This window comes from Akebia trifoliata, chromosome 8 (assembly GCF_017979445.1).
Source record: "Akebia trifoliata isolate Shusen 1 chromosome 8, ASM1797944v1, whole genome shotgun sequence".
Taxonomy (NCBI): Eukaryota; Viridiplantae; Streptophyta; class Magnoliopsida; order Ranunculales; family Lardizabalaceae; genus Akebia; species Akebia trifoliata.
The window spans coordinates 2,972,603-2,999,459 of NC_141382.1; the positions used below are offsets into that span (position 1 = coordinate 2,972,603).

The window sequence follows — 26,857 nt, forward strand, 5'->3', positions numbered from 1 at the left end:
CCCCCTTACGGTCGAGATTTGCTCTTCTCACGAGTCAGGATTTTCGTTAAATAATAGAAGAACCGACCAAAGTCCCAGATCGGGCTCGGCTCCCCTGATAGGCCAGAACTTTGATAAATGATAGAATGACCGATCGAAGTCCCAGATCAGGCTCGACTCCCAGGTTTTGATAAATAATAGATAAACCGACTAAAATCCCAGATCGGGCTTGGATCCCAGAACGATCCAAGACTTTGATAAATAATAGAATAACCGATCGAAGTCCCAGATCGAGCTCGACTCCCCTGATGGGCCAAGGCTTTGATAAATGATAGAATGACCGATTGAAGTCCCAGATCGGGCTCGGCTTCCCTGATAGGCCAAGGCTTTGATAAATGATAGAATAACTGATCGAAGTCCCAGATCGGGCACGGCTCCCCTGATAGGCCAAGGCTTTGATAAATGATAGAATAACCGATCGAAGTCCCAGATCGGGCTCGGCTCTCCTGATGGGCCAAGGCTTTCTTTGTAGGTCGACCCCCAACGGTCGGATTTTGCACTAAGTGGTCCCGTACAACCGACTTAGGATATGGACCGGACTCCCTATATGAGTCGGGTGTGGCACTAAGTGGTCCCGTACGACCGACTTAGGATATAGACCGGACTCCCCATATGAGTCGGGTATGGCACTAAGTGGTTCTGTACGACCGACTTAGGATATGAACTGGACTCCCCATATGAGTCGGGTGTGTGTCAAGTTCTTCTGCTTCCTTCATCTTTAAAGTAACAGTAGACATGCAACAATAATAATTGCATAAACTAATAAGGCAATTAGTTCTCAATCCAATGTTGTCGATCTACGTCATTGCTTAAAACAATGTGGTTTGACCGAATCTAATTTATAAATCAATCTCTTAAGTCAAACCCACTCGGTTCGTTGAGTCGATGTTAGTGAGTTGGGGTTGGTTTCCCATATGACTCGGTGAGTCGGGGTTAAATTGAACCCCCACACAGATTTTCCCATAATCCATTGAGCTATTTGACTTGGATGAATTCCTAATTATTCGTTACACTATTCGATGGAGTCACCTTGTCTCGATCAAAATTAAATTCAATTCATTGGAGTCTAGTGACTCGGCATGTCGGGCTTAGTTAAGCCCCCAATTTATACCATTTTACTAACTTAATTGGATCCTGACGACCATCAACATAACATTTGATGCAAACCCCTTACCTTTATATTACGACTCTACTTATACCATACGATTTGGTAAGTCGGATCCGGGTTAAGTCTTCAAATTACATCACTCTGCTCGATCAAAGTCCTAAAATTTGACTCTTGAGTCGAGCTTGCACTTAACCCCCCGAGTCACTCTTATGTTGAATTAACTCGAGAGATAAATTGGGTCACGTGGCACCTTACTATGGGCGGCACAATATGTTGATTGACTTGATTGAGTCAACAATTAAGTAACTCAATGCGATTTGGTGGGAATTAGGAGTCCTATATTAGATTTAAAATCATTCCCCCCCCCCCCCCCCCCCCCCCCCCCCCCGTTTTTTTATTATAGAAAATGTGCCCACACCCCAATATTCTTTAACCACTGACCTCACTTTCCTCTTCCAATATTAAGAAGAGATTTCCATACAAAAGTGATGTATAATCAATGCACCAAATCCAAACCCAATTCCCACTTTAAGCAATTTTTTATACTTCTGCTTGATTTGCTAAATGGTTACTGATTTTAAAGAACATCAACAATTGATGTGGATGCATCATAGTATCACTCATCAACTCTTGATGAGCTGTATACATCAAACCGACTTCCACTCTTTTTTTTTTTGTTTTCTACTTACCATTCAAAAAGCTTTAAATAAGAGGTAAATAAAAGTACCTGCACGTCATTGATTCACTGTACCACTCCTTAACACATTTCCCATAATTTGGCCATAAATCCTGATGATATCATTGCTTCAGCTTTCCTTGTAGATGAAGTCACCAAGGTTGGAAACCGCCATTAATGGCTACCTCTTCTCTAGCAGGCAGATCTTATAGATAGAAGAAAGAAAATGCCGATGCCTACGTCTTCGACCTCTCAAGTTGAAGCTCCACAAGAAGTCCGAAGGTTAGTCTACCAACGTGTTTGATTCATCGTTCGCAGCACTACCAACGATGGGGTTGGGATAAATCACCCTCCATCATTACCCATTGATTTGTAATTCGGTATTAAATCCTATTCCAAGATGTTGGGCACAAATCGATTCTAGTCGATTCGGTCCAAAACCAACTAACTCAATAGCAGATTATAACATTACAAAAAGCAGTTCAAGTACCTCTAACAGATAAAACTTCCTCAAAACCTATAGAGGTAGAACAAAGACAACAAAAATTCCAACCAATTTTCTATCACTTCTTCCTTGATTCCATAAGAGCAAAACCAGTGACAGTAGCCCAAGAGTTAGCAAGAGTAGAGGAAGCCAGTTCAAGCTGACCAAGGTGACCAGCAAACATGACAGATACTAAGGTGATAGAGTAATAAGAAAGATTGGTGATGATCATAGGTGTAGAGAAGAAGACTTGATGCTTGGCCTCCTCTAAATCCAAAACCTTCTTCTTCCACCCTCCACTCTTTCTCTCTTCTCCTTCAGATTCCAACAATGGTGTTCTTGTTGAAGACATCTTCTCTCTCTGTTTCTACGTTTTTCTTCGATTTAAAAGGTGGATCACCATACAAATTATCAAAAACGACTTTTTTTATGTTTCTCCCGGACACAGCAACCACTTTTCAAAATCTTCCCCCGTCAATTAACCCCATTTTGTGAAATCGTGGTTCATATTCGAGTTCTCACAGACGGCGTCAATTGTAGATGCGGATTTTCGCTCTACTTTGAGATATGTGTCGCGACCTCGCGATCCCCTCTCCTTGTTCTCTTAGGTGTGCCTGCAATGACATCACTCCGACGCCCTAGACAGAGATTTAGTACAAAAAATAAGTGAAATTTGGAGAGAGGAGAAAATCATCCCCTTTAGCTCATTTGTCCATCTATATATATAGAGATGAGACTTTAGGACTTAATTGGATCCCACTACCGATTTTACCCTTCTCCAACTTAGAAGGGGATTTTGGGACGTATCTCGTACATATTTTATACTTTCTACCGAGCTTACTCTCGTATATCCATGCCAAACTCAAATCCCTAGGTGCCACGTGTCACCCCCTCAGTTCCTAGTGAGAAATATCCTCCACAGAATCTATGTTGCGTTACACTTCATCCAACATAATGGAACGAGAGCATGGCATCGATAACATGTCCTTATGATCCATCCATGAGAAGATGAACTGTATGTATTTAATCCCATTTTTTTTATGATGAACCCATATGATGCTGCCATGGTTTTGTTTGCCCATCTAGACACCAACATATTCTCAAAATACTAGAACACGTTTATATGTGTTTTGGCTTGTGTCTTCGACCAACATCTGATCCAACAAAGCTATAAAGCTTCTCTGGAATGACCTTGTCCTTGTCTCTAATATGGCTAGAGAGATTAGGCCAGGCAGATTAAGTTCAGTGAGAAGTCAAAAGCTGTCCAAATATGAAAAAAATGATTCAACCCATTTCTGGCTTCTTGCTTTTACAAGAAGCAGCTAATATTTTTTTACCATTTTTTACTGCTTAGTTTCTACAATTTCCAAATCACTCTTTTAAATGGCAACAAACATGTAGTTTTCCATTTTCACTCTTTTTTCAATAATTCCTAAACCAAATGACACCCACTTTATGTTGTCCTTCACATGGTTAGCAACTCGGTGTAGGGCGAAAAATGGTTATGAATTAATTTGAGTATGATTCAGAATATACATTTTGTAGTTTGTTTAAAAATTGGGTAAAATTTTGAAGAACGTCAAAAGTGTGATATGAGAGCAGTTTGGGTATAATTCGAGGTCAACACTCTAGAAAACTTTCAAAAATTCGTTTATATACATATTAAAATATTCACAATACTCATTCAAAAGAGTGAAAAAACTAAGGGACGTGCTGCTCGTGCCCACCAAATACGCTCTCTGGGCCCACTTAAGTTTAAAAAAATAGAAAGTTACATTTTTACCCTTCTCCATACACCTACCATATTCGCCATCTATCGATCGAAAAAATCCAACCCATCTTCTGCATCCATTCTCTCTTTCTCTACCATCTACCACTCTCTCTCTCTCATTCAATCTTCTTGTACTTCTTCAAATTCGTTTCCTTTTGAGTTTGTGAGAGATTGAATCAATGGATATTGCATTTAGAATTTTTTTTGTCTTTTAAATTTTTTATTTTTATTTTACTTTTTATTTTTTCCATTTAGTCATCAAAGAAGATGGAAAACCACCATTACAACCTTTAAAAACGACGATTTTGAATCGAAGAACTATAAGTTTTTTTATAATTATGTTTGGTAGGTTCATACTGAACACAACCATTTCAGTGGTAACCTACTGAAGCACTTATAGATTCTTTGATAGATATTGTTTTGTAAGTTCAAACCAAACTTGTCTAAGAACATTCAATAAGTATCTTATCAAACATAGTTTTCCATCGAACATTACTAAATAAATTCGGTAGATAACGATTGAAGGTGTTAGGATTACACGAGAAACTTTTAATTCTATAAACTCCCATAAAAAAGGGTTTTGTAATGTTCAGTATGTACCAATTGAATTTGCGAAAAGAAGTACAATCTGAACCTATTGAACATAACTGAAAAAAAATTCCAAAATCTTCATTTTTGAAGATTTTAATAGTATTTTTCCATCTTCTTTAATGATTAAATACAAAAAAGTAAAATAAAAAAAGATTTTTGAAAGAAGAATATTTAATCTTCATTGATTCAACCTCTCACAAAACTTAAAAAGAGATAAATATGAAAAGAGAGAGAAGAAGTGTGTTTTTTGTTCGATGGGTTGTGGAGAAGATGGTGGGTGTGGAGAGTAATTCGATGAAGATATTAGTCGAAAGTAAGTAAGAGTGGAATACAAATGAATATTTTTGGTGGGTGAATTGAGTAAGTGGGTGCATAGAGTGTATTTGGTGGACGTGAGAAACACGTCCCAAAAACTAATAATGAAAATTGTAAAAGTAAAGAGAGAATAATGGAAGTATTATCACATGATATTGAGATGATTTTAAAAATAAATAAATAAAAATAAGATTTAATTTGTGTTTCTAACTCTATTTTTGATTTGTTTAATTCAAGAAAAGAATAAATCGTGAATAATTCCAAAGGTCGTGAAGTTTTACAAGGAATTGAATTAAATGAAAGTTTTAATCATTATTTGGATCATTTAAATAATTCTGGTATAATTCACGAATTATTCAAAGAACTACTATGGTGACGCTCCCAAGTATAATGGACCTAGACAACCAAAAATGAAATTGATCCACAGATAATACTCAAGCATGACATATATATGAGTTGGATTTACTTTTACCCTACTCGTTAATAGCCTCATCCTCGTATCAATGGTTGGGTTAATGCTAAAGTCTAATGACCTCGTAGATTGATTAGATGTGACAATGATGTTTCTTTATGCAATGTTATTTTTATAAATAATCTTTTTTCTTTCTGAATTAATGTTTATGTTTATAAAAATAATATTGAACATTGACAATCAAACCATTTTTTATTTTTATTTTTATTTTTTACTAAAAGGACGGATGACATGTGTATTTCAAAAGTATTCACCGACTATTTTTACTCTTCAACCACCAGGAATTTTAGGGAGGTTAAAGGTGATGGGTTCTTGAAGTAACATAATAAAAAAAGAAAAAAAAAAAAAAAAAATTCATTTGTATATTCCCCAAACTTTTTACAAAAATTTCCCAAATTAACCCCAACCAATAAGTGCCGAATCCGAACTTTGTGTCTACCCAATCATTTGTGTAGTCTCCAATTAGGCATTTACCGTTCTTAGAAGTGGTTCAAATGGAAGCACGAATAATCCTCAAGTGACGTCAAGATTTTATCTTATAGATGCTTTTCATCGGGATATGAATCAAAAAGCATCTATATAGTTCCTGCACACTTTCACTTCAGGATATGGATATGGATAAGAGGTACAGTCTTGAGGTCACTCCCACAATGTGAAAAAAGCCCAAATTTGACAGTTTTGGGCCGTCTAATCTCATAAAATTCGACGGATCAAGAGATTGAATTGGAGTTAAAATTTTCATTATCAAATTTTGTTTTTCAACGGGCTGAATTTGTCAAATTAATGAAGGATGAGAGAAATTCGACAGCTCTTAGTCGTCAAATCTGGGAATATCAAGAATTTCGACGGTCTTAGACCGTCAAAATTCAGTTTCTAAAATTCGTGGGCCTTAACTCGTCAATTTTTTCTGTAAAATTTTTCAGTTTTCACATAGTGTCCAATACGACTCTTCTTCCAACCGTGCCCCAAATGAGGCCCTACAGTAACCTTTCAACACTAACACTTCAGATCCCTAAAAGATGGTTATTTAAGATGATGTATGTTTATCCAAGCATCGATCGTGCCCTAAATATTACCCAAAAAAATTAAGTTTAAATCAGACTCTTCTCTTTTAAAAAATGGAATTTTCTGATATATTTTAGGATAGAAATTGAAGGGTTCTTCTGGACAATCTGATAAGCTGCAGTAAATGATGAAAAAAATGTTTATAAATCACAATCAGGTCAAACTTTAGCCATAAAAGATTAAATTTAGACTCATTTTCACGGTAGATATCGCAAACCTACCATCAAGTAGAGATGATTGTTCCAAAAAAACAATATTTATAACCATTATTTCTAAAGAATTGAGTAGACTCTTAAGATAAGCACACCAGAAAAGAAATTAGTTCACTCATAATTTATGTATCCCAATATTCTTAATGATCATGAAATATTGCCAAAAACAATTTAAGGTTTTTTTTTTGGGGTGCCCAAACAGAATATTAACAACATCAATCACTTACAATCCCAGAGCCTATGTAACTTATCAAGAAAGAGCAGAAGGAAGGATATCATAAACTTTCTATTAAAAGTTGAAACACACCTGGAGGAGGATTGCAGAACAAGATTGGCTCTCTTATCATTGCTCTTTGGCACCATAGGTGAGGATTCTCTGCCCCAGTTGTACCCCAAAAAGCCCCACAAGAAACATACCAACAACACCAAAAAGTACAAAAAAAAAAAAAGAAAAAGAAATTAGAACAAGTAAATGCCAATGCCCGAAGTAGAAACAATAGCATTACAAGAATATTTGAAAATGGGGAATGCTTGGAGGGGGAAGTGGCGGTCGCCAAAGGAATCGTAGATTTCTACTCGAAGTTGTATACCGACGAATCTTGCATCAGACCAAAACCTGATCTGTTGCAATTCAATAGAGTCTCTGAAGTTCAACGTGTTTGGATGGAAAGGCCGATTGATGAGGATGAGATTTGTGGCGTTATCTCAAGCATGAAGAGTGATAAAGTTCCTGGTCCGGATGGCTTTCCTATGGAATTCTACAAATCTTGTTGGGAGAGCATCAAAGGTGATTTCATCGCAGCAATTGAGGAATTCTTTAGAAATGGAGTGTTAGATCTTGACTCTAACTGCACTTTTATCGCTTTGATGCCTAAAGTGATGGGGACTGAAGATATCAAAGATCTGAGACCAATCAGTTTGGTGAACACTAGTTACAAAATTATCACGAGCATCCTTGTGAAAAGATTAAAAGGTGTTATCCAAGGGTTAATAGAGGGTAACCAAAGTGCGTTCATTAAAGGGAGGTAGATTCTAGATGGGGTTTTAATAGCAAATGAGTGTATCGACTCTAAATTGAAGTCTGGCAAAGCATGGGTGGTTTGTAAGGTGGATCTTGAGAAGGCTTATGATCACGTCAGTTGGCAGTTCTTGGAATACATGCTGGGAAGAATGGGTTTTGGTAGAAAATGGATATCCTGGGTTATGACATGCATGTCTTCCCCCTCCTTCTCGATTTTGCTGAATGGATCACCCCACAGCTTTTTTAGGAGTACTAGAGGTCTCCGACAAGGGGATCCTTTATCCCCATTCTTGTTTATTATTGTGGCAGAAACGCTTAGAAAGATGATGGAAAAAGGGGTATTGAATGGCTTTTTTGCGGGATTCTCAGTAGGATCTAATGTTGTTGTTTCACATCTCCAATTTGCGGACGATACACTAATTTTCTTAGATGACTCTATAGAGCAGACAAGGAGACTGAGTGGAATATTATGTTGTTTCGAAGCGGTGTTAGGTATACCAGCAAATATGAGGAAAAACAAGATTTTTCCGGTGGGCATGGCTAGATGCCTCACTCTTCTCGCAGCCTCGATGGTTGGAAAGTGGGTAGTTTACCGTCCACTATAGAAGGGTGCCCAATATAGAAGGGTGGAGATCTAGGAACCGATAGTAGAAAGGGTTGAGAGGAAATTAGCAGCATGACAAGCTAATTATCTCTCTAAGGGGGGCAAATTGATGTTGATAAAAAATGTCTTATCTAGTATCCCAATTTACTTTCTTTCTTTACTCTCAATGTCCCGAAGTGTGGAACTAAGACTAGATAAGCTTTTTCGCAAAACATCATCTAGTGAGTTGGAGACAGGTTTGCTCGGACAAGAAGTATGGTGGCCTTGGAGTTAGAAGACTCGGGATAATGAATTTGACATTGAGGGGAAAATGGCTTTGGAAGTTTGGGACTAATGGTAATAGTCTATGGAGACAAGTTGTAGAAGGAAAGCATGGCGCTAAACGGACAGGGTGGGAAAGCGGGTTAGTTAGACATCCCCATGGTTGTGGGATGTGGAAAGGTATCATGAAGATCATGTCGATGTTCAATCCGAGAATTAAATTCAAAGTGGGTCAAGGTAACCGGGTAAGATTTTGGGAAGATATTTGGTACGGAAACCGACTACTTATAGAGGTATTTCCGAATTTGTATTCCTTGTCCTAAAAAAAAGGGAGTCCAATCACATCAGTCCGACGATCCATAGAAGGAGAATACGCATAGGACCTTAGGCTTCAGAGAGGTCTCAACAATTTGGAACTTGAAGATGTTGTTAGATTAGTAGGTGGAGCTTCACGCTTAGAATTTCATTCGGGAAGGGAAGATGGAGAGTGTGGATGGGAAGTTTTCAGTGCGCTCGTTTTATCACTCCCTATGCGATAATGGAGATATTTCCTTTCCTCATGTTTCGATTTGGGGTCCTAGAGTACCAAATAAAGTTGCTTTCTTTACTTGGACGGTGTCTTTAAGAAGAATTCAAAAGGTAAATTTTCTAATGCGACGTGGTTCGTGCGGGACGAGTTGTTGTATGCTATGTATGGACAATAGAGAATCTTCAGATCATCTTCTTTTTCATTGTAAGTTTGCGCATGGCATATGGACACACTTTTTGAACTTGTATGGAGTTATATCCTGTCTATCCCAAACATTAAAGGAACTCTTCACTTGTTGGTCTTCAATTGGCTATTCGTTTGGCGGCGCAAAGAGACTGTTGTGGAGTATTACACCATTTGCAATCTGTTGGGGAGTGTGGCTTGAGAGAAATAGGGGTATATTCGAGGGGAAACAGAAAGATTGTAGAGATACAATTATATCCATTGTGGGTCTTATCTTCTTTTGATCCAAAGTATTCAAAGAGTTTAGGGGAGTTTTCTTCGAGGATTTTATTTTTAATTGGGATGGGATTCACTACGTGAAAATTTCAAATTTGCATAAAAAAAATTTGTTGGACCTGACCTGTCGAATTTTAAAACCCAAAATCCGCGGCCCGTAGACCACGTTTTAAAACCCAAATTATAATCATACTCTCTCACTGTTTCTCTGCCTCTCTCACTCTCTCATGGCCTCTCACGGTGTCTCTCTCTCACAGTCATCCATCGATCGAACGATCGCCTCTCACGGTCTCTCTCTCTCACAGTCTCTCTCTCACAATCATCGATCGATCGATCGATCGCCTCTCACGGTCTCTCTCTCTCTCACAGTCATCGATCGATCGATTGCCTTTCACGGCCTCTCGCTTTCTCACAGTGTCTCTCTCGAACGATCGACCTCATTTTTTCATTCGTTCTCTCGATCGATCGACCACTCCATTGATCGATTGACCTCTCTATCTCTATCTCACAGTCTCTTTCTCCATCGATTCTTTGAGTTTTTTTCTTAAACTGTTGAGGATTGATGTTCTAGTTCGATCTGAAGAGCTACCTGGACCGCATCCCGGGAGATTGCGATTCGCACTGTTGGCTCGATCTAGGGATTCGAGACGAACTTTGATGAGTTTCGCTTTTTTGAGTGAAAGTGCGACATCGGAGTCCATTCGAGATCGAAGATCTTTAATGGATTTAGCGTTGTGCATCGTTTTGCTTTCTTCATGAGAGGATTGAAGCTTTTGATGAAGTTTTTCTACTTCTTTGAGCTCATCTTTGATTCCTTCGACATCTGCGAAAAACTTATCCAAATTGGCTCCCATCGCGCCCATCTCTATATCTCCATCTTCGTCTCTGGATCGAGAGAAAGATCGTGACATGAGTTCGTTCATCTTTGGCTCCTGGATTGATCAGAGATGGAAGTATCGATGAGGGAAACTGGTTTTTGAGAGAGAATTTGGAAGAATTGTGAGGTTGGGACTTTGGGGGAGAATTGGATTATAGATAGAGGAAAAAACACGTTTTGAAAGTTTGAAATCGTGGCATTCGAGTCTGAGTTTCCTTCCTTGTTGGCTGCCTGACTAGTATGTCTCCCTCGATAGATCTCATCTCGATAGATCGGATTGTGCGCAATTGGTGGATCAGGGAAGACTACATTGGCTGCTAAGCTTTGTCGAGACGAACAAGTGAAAGGTATATCTATCTATTCAGAACTCACATTGAACATTTTTTTTAACTTATGGTTATATGATTTTTCTTAGTAGATTAAAAAATTTAACATTGAATTTTAGACACAATTGAATCGTGGTGAAAAGAAGAAGAAGATCACTTTATTCACCTTTGATAAAGAACTTTGAATCCACAAGGAAAACAGAGAGAATTATTCTAAGAAAGCTAACATTCTATTGATAGTCTAGATGTTGCAAAATGTATCTCTCACTATGGTTTGAAATATCAAAATGTATCTATCGATACGTATCGGTATCAGCCGAGCTGGTATGAAACATTGAATGTTTTAGGTATGTATCAATTGACACCATATTGAAACTTTCATTAACCGAAAAATTCAATCAATATGATATTTTAAACATTGTCACTCACCATCATTTAAATAGACTTTCAAACTTGTAATTTGGTGCAACTTCTACTAATCTAAAATAGTAAATCTTTCTAAAAACAAATTCAATTTTGTCTGAACTTCCTCTACTAACACTAGAATACTTACTAATGACCTTCTAAAACAAATCCAGGCTCCAATTTAGACTCTTAAATGATGAACGTCCCTGTAATGCTTATGCTTTTTATTGGTGTTGTTGATTCTCTTCATAGACTACTATCGTTCAAATTTTAATGATAATTTTGCAAAAGTGAAAAAGAAAAACGATTTTGAGAAAAGTTTACGGGAAGAAGAAGTACTTGCCACTTGATCTTTGGGAGACACCTTACTAAACACTATGTAATCATCTTATTTTAGGTATAATTTCTAATTGGGATCTTATTACTTTTGTTATAAAATTATTTTAATTGGTTCAGAATTTTATTTTAGAGATCCTGATTTTTACTTCAAGATGCTTAGTTACATTAATTTATGGACTTTTCACATTAATCTATGGATCTCATACAAGTCAATCCGCTTAATTTATACTTCTGACTTAGGTTCTCATGGACTAATCACATTCAGCAATTACAAGATTCTCTGTTTTTTAATCTTCAATTCTTATATGTTTAGGTGTTAAAGGAAGTAATTGTGTCTTTTCCACGTGCATTGATGAATAGATTACATGGTTTCTTTCTATATTGTTTGATTCTCATCTGGGAAGTAATTACAATATTTGATTTGTGAAGTTTGGAATTTGGGGTCCTAACAACTACATATTATATATATTATAGCAAAAATTATTTTGAGTCCTCTATAAGGACTTGGGACCAACAATGTAGTGTATAGGAAAACATTATACAAGTAGGCTTGTAATCTGAAATTCACTCATTGGAAAAATTCTAACCATTTTGTGATGACATTCATTCTTTAATCAGTAGCATTCAGGAAAAAAGTGATTTTAGATGGTCCAAAATCAATGTGGATGGTTCATCGAATCATTGTTAGGGTCTTAATTTTGTGCACCCAAATTGATACAGTATTTTACACCATAAGGAATTCACTTTCCTTTTAAAAATGTAGCACTTTTGCTTTGTTACATTAGGTACCCTCTAAAACAAACAAAAAGAAAAAAACAAAACAAACAACCCATCCCTTATGTCTTCTAGTAAACACCGATTACCTCACTCTTGCTACTGCTTTGTGGAACTAAGTTGAAAACCCCCACACCCTAGTTGACTTCCTAGCCTTCTATCTCTTCAAACCCCAAAAAACCAGCAACTAGTCTATTTGCATGGGTTATGGAGAGTCTTATTTCTCTATGCACTACTCTAATGACTTTCTTTTTCTCTCATCCAATTATAGGGCTTATTGGATTTCTCTATCTATGTTTCTAATCTATGAATTATCATAAAGGAAAAATTACTTAATACAACTTAACATATAGGGTAATCTTGCTAAATGCCCCAACCTTTAGGCCACAACTATTAATGTAATTAGTAATTTATTTTAGCAAAATTCTTGCTCACCTTAAAAAATGTCAACATAAATGTCTCCCTGTGTATCCTTGTCAGTGTGTGTCAACATGACCAAAACCCCTAACAGTGTTGTGTCATTGTTGCATTGACAAATCCAAACTCATTGTGTCTTATATGGTGTACATGGTGAATACTGCCACGTACATGGTGTATTTATGTCCATTCCAATGGTTCATTAAGATTGATTGGACTCACTTTCATTTTCAGTATTTGCTCTCATCTTGACTGGACAAAATAGTTTGGATGTGGTATGTGGCTAGCAATTCTTGCTTGAAAATGTTCTAACACAATGATTATGGTGAGTGTAATGTAATGTGATCTCATAATGGAATTCTCTATGTTCCTAATCCTTGATGTTCTAACTTTGGTGCTTGGTTTTGAAGCTTTCCATCACTTCTGATCGTAATATCTGGTATGCAATATTATTGCAAATTTACACTGCTATTTTTTAGATTTTCCTTGACACAATAAATAGTTTAATGAGTTAACTAGTTGAATGTTGTGTTAACAACATTTGCGTTAACTAGTTGAATGTTGTGTTAACAACATTTGCGTTAATAAATACTGTTTGATAAAATTCCTCACTTAGAAATTGTTATATGGCTTAGATCAAGGTCAAAGATATTTGCATTCCACAATTATCAATGTTATCCCTTTGTCTCTTGAACTCAAACACCCCCTTTATGGATTTATCGTACTGAGGATAATACTAAAGATTTCTTTGAGTTTAATATTGCATATATTGTATGTACTGACTCCATCACCAGCAGCATTTATTGACAAGGCTTCTCCAAGTGAAGTTTAGAACTTCTTTGGAAGCCTGAGGATGGCTATTTTATTAACAATTATAGAATTGCTAATCATTTGATTGAAGTATTGTTTCTGTCTTACATGCTCATTTTTTGGAGTTGTAAATTTTCTACAATGCCCCACCCCATTTATATTCATTTCTTTCTATGTATAGTTACATGAAGACCAAGCTAATGGATTGATAATCAAAATGTCTCATTCTCCTAACATCTATATCTATGAAAAAAGATCTTTATTATCAATTGTTTCAATATTTTACTTAACTTTCAACACTGTTATAGCAATAATTAGAGCTCATTCACAGAATGACAACTCTATGGTTGTTTTTCTTCTTTTTCTCTACTTTGGGTTCCTTTCTTTGTTAGGAAGTTTGAGAGCTTTAGAACAAATGCCTCAGTTTGAAGAGACATGTAGGAAGTTTGTGTTGAAGATTGCAGTATGGGTTTTATCAACTGTACTTAATTTTGGGATTTGTCTTAAGTTTGCAGCGCTTCTCCATCCGATTGCCTCAGCTTTTATTCTCACCATGGCAGCAATAACTAGTGCTTGTGGCTTCTATGTGTTCTTTTTGTAAGTAGCTACATTTGGTTTTTTGGTCCGTAAGAAGTTAAGATGTGAGGTGTTTACGTAGTGATCTGTTTCGTGCTTGCTTGTTTTACAGAACTCCAATGTTGCTCATTACAGAGGTGAATTTCCTGATGAGCTCATGTCCATCAACTCAATGATGGTAATGACTCTTATAAGAAAACTTTAGTCATAGAACGTGCCTCAACACAAACAGATGATTTCTTACTATAACCTTTTTCAAATTAATGTTCACCTTATTAGGTACCATGTGCCTCGATCTTGGGGATTTTCCAGGAACTCCAAGTTGACACATTTACTTCAAGATTCATTGGGTAATTCCGAGTTGAACAAAGTCGTGCTTGTTCAACACCTCAAGTTACAGACTAGTATCAAACTTGATATTCCATTTTAGTTATACACACAACTTCATGAGTTTAAGTGCATGGTCGCATCTCATTTCAGGGTCACATATTATACATGTCCAAATAGAAGGTGCTTAGACATTGTCTAGTGTTAGTGAGTGTCTGATCTGACCAGAAACAATATGTTCTTAATGAGTAAAATTGTGGCTACCATCCTTTACTTGATCAACATTCTCCACCAGAGTATACTCTGGTGGGTACAATGGCAGCAACATTAATTACAGTTGAAATTAACTTAGTAGTTGATTATATTGATGTTTTGCTAACTTACATGTTTGTCTTCTTGTAATTTTCAGAAAAAGCAGTGGTTTTTTCTAGGGGTGCATCCATGTATCGTAGGGTTACAAGGTACATGAGAATGTCATTGAACACTCTCTCTCTTGGAATTAGTAGCCAAATAGAAGCTTGGGTGATTTGCTTCATAGTAGTAAAGGACGGGTTATCCAACTTGCATCATGATTGCGTGCCTCCAATTGTTCATCAAAACGTGAAATCAAACAATGTTTTGTTGGACAGAGAGTTCAGTGCACAAGTGGCAGATTTTGGGGGTTTCCAAAGTGGTTGATGTGATCAGCGTTGGGCCTAAATCCATGTCTGCGATCACAGGTTCATGTGGTTATATTGCACCAGGTTAGTCAAGATTACATCATACCTGTTTAATCTATTTCACATTGTCATCTTTAATTGAATTATGTTCTATTTTTCATATTGGGTATTTGAATTTTCACCAATTTATTTGCCATATAATCTTTTCATGGTGTATTGGCTTATAATATCTCCCATTGTTGTTGATCTACAATGTCTGATTACATATATTTTCTACTTAGCTTGTATGATCGATTTGACGAGCTTGCATAGTTATTTCTATCGGCCCTTGTTCTGTTTCTAACAAACTTACACAATTAATTCAATATTTCCTGTTCAATTGTTTTCTTTTTGTTCTAATTTTAAATAAATCTATTGTGTTTGGCTTTAAACTTGCTGCAGAGTACGCGTAGAGCAACTTATACAACTTTGGAGTGGTGATTCTACAGTTGATAACTGGAAGGCGTCCCATTGAACTCGAATTTGGGGATGACAGGAAATTGTCCCCATATTACTACGAAGACACCTCCGATCAAGGAAGCATAGTGTGAAGTGGAGGTGTGGTGGGCTGGCATTTCAATTTTTTTTTTTTAACAAAGTAGCATATACCGACGGACTTACAAAGTCTGTCGGTATAACATATAGCGACGGCAATTACTGTTGGTAAATATGTAATAAAAAAAAATTTCCGCACCAATTATTTTCCAGAAAATAAGGATATTGCGACGGTAATTTTATTACGCCGTCGGTAAAACAATTACCGACTAAACCAACTCCGACGAGTGACGACAAAAAACCGATTCGTCGGTAGAGTATACTGCAACGGACTTGTGGGGATTTAGCGACGGATCTAACCATCGGTATAAGCCTCTTTTCTAGTAGTGTATGTTGTGTATGTTGCGTTGCATTCTTAGTTTCATCGACTTATATATTATGTATGCATCGTTTCTCTGCAGCATATCGATCGTCCAATTCATTGATTGAGGAAGATCCCAGTAGAAGAGATCCAGTGCTGTTGTAAGAGTTGAAAAGATGTTCGAACAGATCCGAATAAAGCTCCCTAGTCTTCCTGAATTTCTACTTTGTGTTTTGCCGGAGCGGAAAAATTGTGATATATACGGTAGAATTTTAACTTATTTTCCAAGATTTGCTTCTTATCTTTTCAGTCCATTTGTCAAAAAAAATTGTATTTTCCCACTATCTAGGACCTTGGAAGAAGAAGAACCTTCATGAAATGGGAATCTTCACACAGTGCATTTCCCCTACGAAAATTAATGATCAAGTTAGTATAGTTCAATTTCTACATTTTGATGATTCTTACACTCCCAATATAGATCCATTGTAGCACTTTAGGCCACTCCCAACATAGAACCATGTTCTAGCAATTTTGATAGCATATTTCTTATTTTTTAACATTTGTGAATAAAATCTAGTTATGTTCTTCTATTACTTTGGGTTGATATCTCGATATACAAAATCTTTTCCGTGTAGGTACGAGAGCGCTATTAGGATTTCTTTCAAAACAGTAACAATGTGGGGGAAATCCAAATCTTGAGGAAAATAAGAGGCGGAGAGAGTCAGAAGAGATCATGGGCATCACGACCATTTTCTTCTAATCGTGTTTTATTTCTAAACAATTATGTGACATAATTTCATTTGTAACTGTTCAATTGCTTCAATTAGAGCTTGTTTAGTAATGAAATTTCAATATATAATATGAATTTTGAATTATTTAATTTAATTTGGAGTTTGTTTTATGATTTTTGTTTTGTTTGCTATTTTTTTGATTTTTTTTCATTATTTTCATTTATTGTGATTGGTGAATTAGAGGACCGTCTTATTGTTTGTTAAACCTCCATATTCGACGGTCATATACTATGGATTATTATTATTATTATTATTTTTTTAAGCCCATTCTACAAGAGAATATTTGATAGACCAGGGCCGTCAAAAAAAAAATTCTACAAGAGAATATTTGACGAGCATATTTGATGGGAGGGTCTGTCAAATTTTTCAAAATTTGACGGGCTAAGACCGTCAAATATAGGCTTTTTTCACATAGTGATTTATTGTATTCCTTATGAGTAGTCCACCGATGTAAGGTCTTGCTAGGTCGATCATCTCGACTGGCCTAGTTTTGTTTATGCATGAATTGCTACTTATAAAAAAAAAAAAAAAAAATTCCTATTAAAGTAACCAAATGGAAACAAAACAATTAAGATAGAAGGTTTTCGGCTCAAGCAGTCTAGATTGTATTCTTTAGTTAGATCGGGATTTTCCAACACGTGGTACACAGCCATATTCACACGAATCCAAAAATAGGATGAGTCTATATACTAGAAGTGGACCAAAAATCACGCTGTGACAACTATACAATCAAATATTGACTGCAGACTTGGATGATTAAGAATCATTTTCTTCACTCAGTGAGTCATGAAAATACCACTCAAAATTAAGGGGGTGTTTAGAAAGAAATCCCTCTTGCAAGGTGCATTGAGTAATTTTTCCAATTACAAAAGACCAAACCCATTGACCTTCTACCTTAACCATCATCTCTGGTCTTTATCTTGTTTTGTATGGGTTCTCGAGAGTCACAAACACGAATCTCAAGAATGAATCAAATATTTGACTTCAGGTCGTTTCATATGAAAGGTTACAATTTGCAAGACTTTTAACTCGCCTTTTGGAAAGTTTTTGAAGTTTGAATATTAAACAATTTCTGGGAAAACAAGTTTTGTCACTCTCATGGGATTCATGAAAAATAAAATAATAGCAAATGCCGTGTAATTGATGTCTGGTAAAACTTTGAATGTGCCAACTAACTAAGTAGGTGAGGTTTGATGATCCAATTTATTCATTCAGCTATTTTCAACATTATTTATTTTTAGAATTTTATTAAAAATAATTTTCTAATAGCCTTTAGATTATAGCGCTTGTCTTTATGTGAAAGTACATCAGTAATTTCAACCATTTTTTAAAAACTTTGTGAGACTAACTTATCTATATATCTCATCGATTCTACTTGAAAATGCATCAAGTTGGATCAAAAGCTCAATCGATTTATCCAGGAGTCGTGATTTTCTGACACACACCCCCTGACAAGGCATGAGCTAGAACCATAGATTTTCCCCTCAAGATTCACAATTGTACATTCTCATAAATATGTATAGTTGTGTATCCCAACGAAAAGAATTTATGATTCTAACACATGCCACGTCAGGGGGCACGTGTCAGAGGAGGGCGTTAAAAATAATTATTCTTTACCTATTTATATATAATATTTTATAATAAATAAAAATCAATATATTTATTCTTTTTAATTGAAATGTCGGAGCCTCTCAGACCAATTGACTAATACATGGTAAATCCATGCGAGTGGCACTTAAGGATGGAACTCATCTAAGTTTTATCATGAATACTATGGTGATCAATGGATGACTTCCAACCGAGCTTCCTTGAATCCTAACCTAACTCAAAAGAGATAAGATGTACCTTAAAGCTCAGACCAATTCCATGGTAAGTTAGGATGTGTTAAAGGTCAGCTCACGAGTTCTAAAAATTATTGTTTTTATTTGAAATGTTCATACGAGGTTATTTCTATTTTATTTTTAATTTTCTCTCATGCACATATCAGTCAAATCTTTTATTTGGGTCTTTTTGACATACTGCGAACACGTGCCTTCCAACCTCAAAAAGAGATAATAGTCCACATGAAACATGCCAAAGTGAGTTAAAAAGATGAATTTGATTGTCATAACGAGATGACTTTAGGGGATGTCTTTGAAATATTTCCCTTAATGAAACTATACTCCAAGAAAATGTGGTTTTTATCTTGGAAAGTCTCTTCAGTCAAAAGTCACTTATTTCATGAAATTAATTTGATGGCATTTACGTTTGGGAAGGTGCCAAGAAAATGCTTGTGATGTTTAAAAGTGTTTAATTTGAGTTTAATTACCATTAGTAATAGACTTGAGAATCTCATGTCAAACATGTAAGTTAAAATTACGCGTAAAGGAGTTGTCCACACCAACTTCCTATTTCAACTTCAAATTAAGAGATTTTTGGTCAATAATACTTTTTTTTTTTTGTATGTATGGCTAATGAATAAAATATCAAATGTTTCTATAAACAAAAGGTGCAATTTTTTGAATAATTCACTCAATGTCCAAAGAAATTGATTATCAAATAGTACCTCGTAAATGCTCGTACCAAATGACAAATTTTGCAATCGCTATCCTTATAGAAATGCACCCAACAATATTTTCGAGTACAAAAACTGTATATTACTAGTCGTCTTAATATTACTTTCGTTCAAGTCATTTACATCATATTTATCACCCTTTTATAATTTTAATTAGAGATGTACAAAAGCTTTATGATCTTATTGGTGTTATTGTTGATCTTCTTCGATCTCTATACATATAGTTATTTCAATCATCTTTGATGCCCGTAGTTCGTCAGTTCGATACTTAGTATGAGAATTAACTCCTCAAGGGCCACTCGCGTGGGCGCACTCTCACTTATTAGGTGCGTGTGATTTGTGAGCATTAAACGTGCCTTGAGAATAATCCTTGGACAAGATCATGGTCTATGAACTGGACAAAGTCCAGATACAGGCCCGATCCACTGTTTACATGGATACTTGGTTATCCAAAAAAATAAAAAAAGTATGATTCAAATTATCATGTACTATTTCTATGCGCTACATTGTTATCGATCAATCTTTCTATATTTAAAGATAAATCACTATTTATAAACAATATTGAACAACAACAACGCTTTTTCTAAAAGTTTTGGGTTTAGATTAAACTTGCCCATCCATTTCATTTTGTACATAGTCAAGTCTTTTATTAATTAAATTGAGTTCATATATGTTTTTACTATTCCATTTGTTTTTAATTTGTCTTTTTAGATCCTTCAATTTGATTCTTTCTTCTAATTAAAATTAAAATTAATATTTTTATATTCTAATCATCTTAGTTATCTTTCTCCTAGTTAATCACTTATAATTTCTTAATCTTTCCACTTATCTATTTATTATATTCAATTTATTTACATGATACTTCTTATCTTTACCATTCAGTCTTATACATCATAGTTAATCTTAATAGAGTTGTGTTGGAGTAAGTTCAAGATTGTACCTCACATCACACTTTCTTGACGTCGAAATGTGTAAGAATCATAGATGCTTTGAATCTTACACAGTTCCACGTCAAAAAAGTACAATATGAATTACAATCTTGAGGTCACTCCAATTAGTTCACTTCCGGTAGGCGAATTCAGCCTTGCTTTCTTTGCAACTCTCAGAGTCAGACTGGCCGTCTCCCAGCGAGCATCACGAAAAGGTCCTTTCTGATAAGTCAGAGGCATATCCATCTTGCCCCATCTTTCTTTGGAGAAAAGAAGTTCGTGTCAAACTTCCTCTGTCGTTCAAGCCTGACATGATGGTAGGGTACCCAAGCAAAGAAGAGGAGGTCGCCCTATTAGTAAGTTTCGGCAGAGGACTGAAGTCCATGAGTTGGATGCCTCACCACCTCTACGGACTGCTTTCAATCTGCATTATTCATCTCAACATGATCTTATAAATTTTTTCTTTTAATACGATAAATATGTATCACATCTTATTCTATATTTTCTATAGTAAATTAATGAAGTATTAGTTTCCATGTCATATTTTGAGCTTGATCCTAACCTAAAGACACTAATCAAGTGCTCGGAAGATGCACTGCCCGCCACCTTCGAATCCTTCGTAAGCATAAATTATCATATATATATTTTTTTTAAAGGAAGACTCTACGATTGCAGGGGTATTTCGGTAATAGTAAGTCAACGGTGATTATATTCTTTATTAAGGTTAGTAGATTAGTTAATGGTTTTTTAGTAATTTCACCACAGACCAATTCGCAAAACATGAAGAGAAGCAAAGCTGTGCTCTACCTTAGTTGTAGAAAAGATTGATGACTTCCATTAAAAAATTGCCACCTAGCATACTAAAAATTATCCTGATTATTTCTAGCCATTGAATTTAAGGACTTCTCATCAATAAATAATATCCAGTAATGTTTTGATACGTAGGTTCATCAAAAAGCTTACAAATAGTTATGCCACGTGGTGATGAATATCAAACTTTATTAACCAAATTTACAGCAAAGTTTTTCTCAGTATGAATGTGCGCTGTCTTCGTCTTCGTCACCACACCATTCTGTCCATGAAATAAACTCGTGGTCACAGAACCCACTATTTAAAATAATAATAATAATAATAAAGAAAAAAAAAATTATTTATTTTATAAAGTTATAAATAAATCGATACTCGACTGCTTGAGACATTCGCCAAGAGCTCACTGTCTCTCTCTCTGCAACTTTCTAGGGTTTATTCTTGAAAACCAGAGACCTTAAACTGGTGCTTTAATGGAGATCGAAGCTCCGAACTACGCGAGCAACGGACATTCTGTAGTTCTGATTCCAGAAGAGAAATCTATGGAGATTAACGATCAGAAAGGTGCGAGTTCTGAATCGACAGCTGCCGTTAAGATGCAGAAAGTTTACAGGAGCTACCGCACTCGGCGCAGGTTGGCAGATTTGGCTGTTTTTGCTGAAGAGCTTTGGTAAGTCTTTCTCTCTCTCTCTCTCTCTCTTTAAATCTCTCTGTAATTTGTTCTGTTTAATTTTGATAAAGGTGGCAAGCGATCGATTACGCTGGACTGAACCTCAGTACAACTTCCTTCTTCGATCACTTGAAACCAGAGACTAATGCTAAACGTTGGTATCGAATCGGCTACAATGCTTCCAAGGTGAGTTCGGTTTCACTGTTGTTGATTACATGCTTTATCTTTATTTTCTTGTTTTTATGTATAAAAAAAAAAAAAAAAAAAACGTGATTTTTCTTCAAATCGATCACGATGGTCTTGTTCACTATTTGGCAGGTTGGTAAGGGCTTATCTCGAAACGCCAAAGCTAAGAAACTAGCTTTCCAGCACTGGATTGAAGCTGTAATTACCACTTTCAAGACATTGTTTTTTTATTTTCTGAAAATTAGAATTGAATCTGTTCTTACTATTCCCCTGAAAATTCTTATATTTATACTGAAAATGATTTTATTTTATTTTGTAACTGTAGATTGATCCCCGACATCGATATGGGCACGACTTGCACTTTTATTATGATGTTTGGCGTAATGGGGATGCTCGCCAGCCATTCTTCTACTGGTGAGTCCATGCATTAAGGGTTTATTGGCAGACCTTAAAAAAATGGGATTTCTTTGCTTTTTCACCTTTTATAACTGAATAAACTGTCTAGGGTATGAGAGATTCTTGAAAAAAAATAAATCTTTAAAAAGGGCAGATAAGTGGCTTTGATTGGGTAATTTGGCTTTTGTATCTTTAGTTCATAATTCCCGTCCAGTGCTGATGTTGATATGGTTGGAAGTATTTCTACTGTAAAAGATCTTGCTTTGTGCAGGTTGGACATTGGAGATGGCAGAGAGGTTGATCTCCAAGAGTGCCCAAGAGCAGAGCTTCGAAAAAATTGCATCAAGTATCTCGGACCTGTATGTTCTTTATTGTTCTAGAGATTAAAAAAAATATAAACTCTTAGTAACATATATTGCAATGTAGTTTAATTGAGCACTGCAATTAACATTTCTTTCTTTTAGGGCACCACACTTTTAAGTGCTAATTGCAAGGTTTGTGATCCTAACATGTATGTTTGCTTTTGTGATCACTCTTTACTGAAATCATCAGCAAGAAAGAGAGCATTTTGAATACGTAGTCCATGAAGGGAAAATTGTTCACAAACAAACTGGAGAACTTATGGATACAACTATAGGACCCAAAGGGACAAAATGGATTTTTGTGATGTGTGCCTTTAAGAAACTCTACGCTGGCAAGGTAAGAACTAAAATGGCCAAGACAAGCATTTGTTTGGCAATCGTTCTCCTATGTTCTGTGTTGCTTCTGTATGCCCTGGAGACTAATATTGTGTTAATGCTACTCAGAAAAAGAAGGGTAAATTTCATCATTCCAGCTTTCTTGCGGGAGGGGCTACTTTAGCGGCTGGAAGACTAGTTGCAGTGGATGGAGTACTTAAGGTATATAACTTAGGGTTATGGATTCATAGCTGTATAGTTTCTCTGATTAATTTTTCAACTTAGGTATAGTTTCTCTGATTGGGTAGTGGGATGGGGCCTATGTCTTTCAAACTAGAATCCTACTCAGTTTTGAGAAATTCAAGATTGTAGACCTTTTTCCGAGCTGTAGCCAAGTGAGACCTGAAATCCGTGTTTAGCAAATTTACATTGCATTGATCATTTCTAGTTGAACCAAGAATTTAACCCCCAATTGAAAGAAAGAGGCCTTTAAGGCTGATGTAGATGGTATCAAATTTCGCTTAATTACAAAGCCAAAATGAAGTTGAGTCTAAAGTTTATCTCTATTGTGTCTGATCCTTGAATGCTTCCTTGGATTGCAGTCTATTTCGGCGTACAGTGGACATTATCGCCCAACTGATGAGAACCTTGGAAGCTTATTGAGCTTCCTGGAGGAGAATGGAGTCAACATTGATGACGTTGAGGTATGTTGTTCACCATTTAATCTCATAAATCTTTGACCTAGCATTTCATTTTAAGAATTTGGGTCATGAAATGGGTTTAATCAACCCTTTGTGCCACTTGTGATAATCCTAAATTGTGTAGCATCACCAACATTTGCCTGGTGGTGTGTCTTTATATTCTTTAATCCTGAGTTCATGTCTATTGTTTGACAGAGACCCTCTCCCACTGATGATTATGACCATTATGAAGAGAAGAAATCAATTCCAAGGGAGAGTGCAAATGGAACCTCAATCATTCTCAGAGAAGTAGAGAGAGACGAACTCTCCGAACCCTTCGAGCCAACTGATGTTGTCCAAACTGAAATCAGAGGCAGTTACCAAAGGACCTTATCTGGTGGGCTTCAGAGCCCAAGAGCAGAGGTGCTTAAGAAAGCAATGCTGAAGTGGATCAATTCCAAGAAGGCTGCAAGTTCGTACCACTTGGGGCATCAACTATCACTAAAATGGTCAACGGGTGCTGGTCCAAGAATTAGGTGTGTTGCAGACTATCCTCAGGAACTGAGGGTACAAGCCCTGGAGCTCATGAACCTCTCATCGAGGGTTTCTCCCACACCATTGGCTTCTTGACGGATTGGTGGGCTTGTTTCTCAGGCCTTGTGTCCCATTTGACCGCCTTTAATGTGTCTGTAGTGTAAGCATTCCTACCTCATGGATGCCTTCCCTGCAAGTGATTTCCTTGTTTCTTTTTTATTATCAGTTAAATCAATAAAACAGTTCGAAAGGTCAACGTGTTATAAGTGAAGGAATCTATGTAGCGTTACACTTCATCCAACATAATGGAACGAGAGCATGGCATCGATTACATGTCCTTATGATCCATCGATGATAAGATGAACTGTATTTATTTAATCCCATTTTTTTATGATGAACCCATATGATGCAGCCATGGTTTTGTTTGCCCGTCTAAACTCGGCAGACACCAACATATTCTCAACTTCTGATCCAACAAAGCTCTAAAGCTTCTCTGGAATGACCTTGTCCTTGTCTCTAATATGGCTAGAGAGATTAGGCCAGGCAGATTAAGTTCAGTGAGAAGTCAAAAGCTGTCCAAATAAATAAAAAAAATGATTCAACCCACTTCTGGCTTCTTGCTTTTACAAGAAGCAGTAAATATTTTTTTACCATTTTTTACTCCTAAGTTTCTACAATTTCCAAATCACTCTTTTAAATGGCAACAAACATGTAGTTTTCCATTTTCACTCTTTTTTCAATAATTCCTAAACCAAATGACACCCACTTTATGTTGTCCTTTACATAGTTAGCAATTCGGTGTAGGGCAAAAAATACTTATGGATTAATTTGAGTATGATTCAGAATATACATTTTGCAGTTTGTTTAAAAATTCGGTAAAAATTTAGAGAACATCAAAAGTGCGATATGAGAGTAGTTTGGGCATAATTCAAGGTCAACACTCTAGAAAATTTTCAAAAATTTGTTTATACACATACTAAAATATTCACAATACTCATCCAAAGGAAAGGAGTGAAAAATCTAAGGGATGTGCTACTCATGCCCACCAAATACGCTCTCTGGGCCCACTTAAGTTATAAAAAAATAAAAAATTACATTTTTACCCTTCTCTATACACCCACCATGTTCTCCATCTATCGATCAGAAAAACCCAACCCATCTTCTCTGTCCATTCTCTCTTTCTCCACCATCTACCACACTCTCTCTCTCTCATTCAATCTTCTTGTACTTCTTCAGATTCGTCTCCTTTTGAGTTTGTGTGAGATTAATCAATGGATATTAGCATTTAGGATTTTTTGCCTTTCAAATTTTTTATTTTTCTTTTACTTTTTTTCCATTTAGTCATCAAAGAAAATGGAAAACCACCATTAAAACATTTAAAAACGGCGATTTTGAACCGAAGAACTATAAGTTTTTTTATAATTATGTTTGGTAGGTTCATACTGAACAAAAAACTATTTTGGTGGTAGCTTACGGAAGCACTTATAGATTCTTTGATAGATATTGTTTGTAGGTTCAAACCAAACTAGTCTAAGAACATTTGATAAGTAACCTATCAGACATAGCTTTCCATAGAACATTACTAAATAAATTCCGTAGATAACGATTGGAGTTGTTAGGATTACACGAGAAAATTTTAGTTCTATAAACTCCCATCAAAAAGGTTTTGTAATGTTTAGTATGTACCAATTGAATTTGCGAAAAGAAATACGATCTGAACCTATTGAACATAATTGAAAAAAAAGATCCGAAGACTTCATTTTTGAAGGTTTTAATGGTATTTTTCCATCTTCTTTGATGATTTAAAAAAAAATAAAAAATTGAAAGAAGAATATTTAAACTCAAAAAGAGATAAATATGAAAAGAGAGAGAAGTGTGTTTTTTTGTTTGATGGGTTGTGGAGAAGATGGTGGGTGTGGAGAGTGATTCAATGAAGATATTAATCAAAAGAGCGGAAAACAAATGAATATTTTTGGTGGGTGAATTGATAAGTGGATGCATAGAGTGTATTTGATGGGCATGAGTAACACGTCCCAAAAACTAATGATGAAACTTGTAAGGGTTAAGAGAGAATAATGAAAGTATTATCACATGATATTGAGATGATTTAAAAATTAAAAATAAGAGTTAATTTGTGTTTTTAACTCTATTTTTGATTTGTTTAATTCAAGAAAAGAATAAATCATGAATAATTCCAAAGGTCGTGAAGTTTTACAAGGATTTGAATTAAATGAAAGTTTTATTCATTATTTGGATCATTCAAAAAATTTGGGTATAATTCACGAATTAATTGAAATATTACTATGGTGACACTCCCACGTATGACAGACCCAGACTGAACCAAAAATGAAATTGATCTATGGATAATACTCAAGCATGACAAATATATGAGTTCGATCTACTTTTACGCAACTCGTTAATAGCCTCGTCCTCGTATCAATGGTTGGGTTAATCCTAAAGTCTGAAGTCCTCGTAGATTGATTGGACATGACAAAAATTTCCCAAATTAACCAATAATTGTCGAATCCGAACTTTGTATCTACCAATCATAAGTGTAGTCTCCAATTAGGTATTTACAGTTCTTAGAAGTGGTTCAAATGGAAGCACGAATAATGCTCAAG

The 26,857-nt window shown here is 35.8% G+C and overlaps 1 protein-coding gene and 1 long non-coding RNA gene across 4 annotated transcripts; both read left to right on the plus strand.

Annotated features, from left to right (window-relative positions):
* Positions 1 to 9,800: 9,800 nt before the first annotated feature.
* LOC147395461 (uncharacterized) lies at positions 9,801 to 16,796 on the plus strand. Of its 3 annotated transcripts, XR_015180814.1 has the most exons (10): positions 9,801 to 10,831; positions 12,980 to 13,070; positions 14,064 to 14,152; positions 14,244 to 14,309; positions 14,411 to 14,481; positions 14,868 to 14,919; positions 15,088 to 15,201; positions 15,559 to 16,276; positions 16,362 to 16,438; positions 16,648 to 16,796. It is a non-coding gene; the product is annotated as an uncharacterized LOC147395461 (long non-coding RNA). The 3 variants fall into 3 exon arrangements; XR_015180815.1 differs by lacking the exon at positions 12,980 to 13,070 and having other exon boundaries at positions 9,804 to 10,831; XR_015180816.1 differs by lacking the exon at positions 12,980 to 13,070 and having other exon boundaries at positions 9,804 to 10,831; positions 14,071 to 14,152.
* Positions 16,797 to 21,470: 4,674 nt separating this feature from the next.
* LOC147395462 (IQ domain-containing protein IQM3-like) lies at positions 21,471 to 24,582 on the plus strand. Its single transcript, XM_086450524.1, has 9 exons — positions 21,471 to 21,763; positions 21,835 to 21,949; positions 22,082 to 22,147; positions 22,275 to 22,363; positions 22,617 to 22,704; positions 22,898 to 23,044; positions 23,152 to 23,244; positions 23,625 to 23,726; positions 23,919 to 24,582. The coding sequence occupies exons 1-9, from the start codon at positions 21,567 to 21,569 to the stop codon at positions 24,330 to 24,332; spliced, it is 1,311 nt and encodes a 436-aa protein (XP_086306650.1). The 5' UTR covers positions 21,471 to 21,566; the 3' UTR covers positions 24,333 to 24,582.
* The last annotated feature ends 2,275 nt before the right edge of the window (positions 24,583 to 26,857 follow it).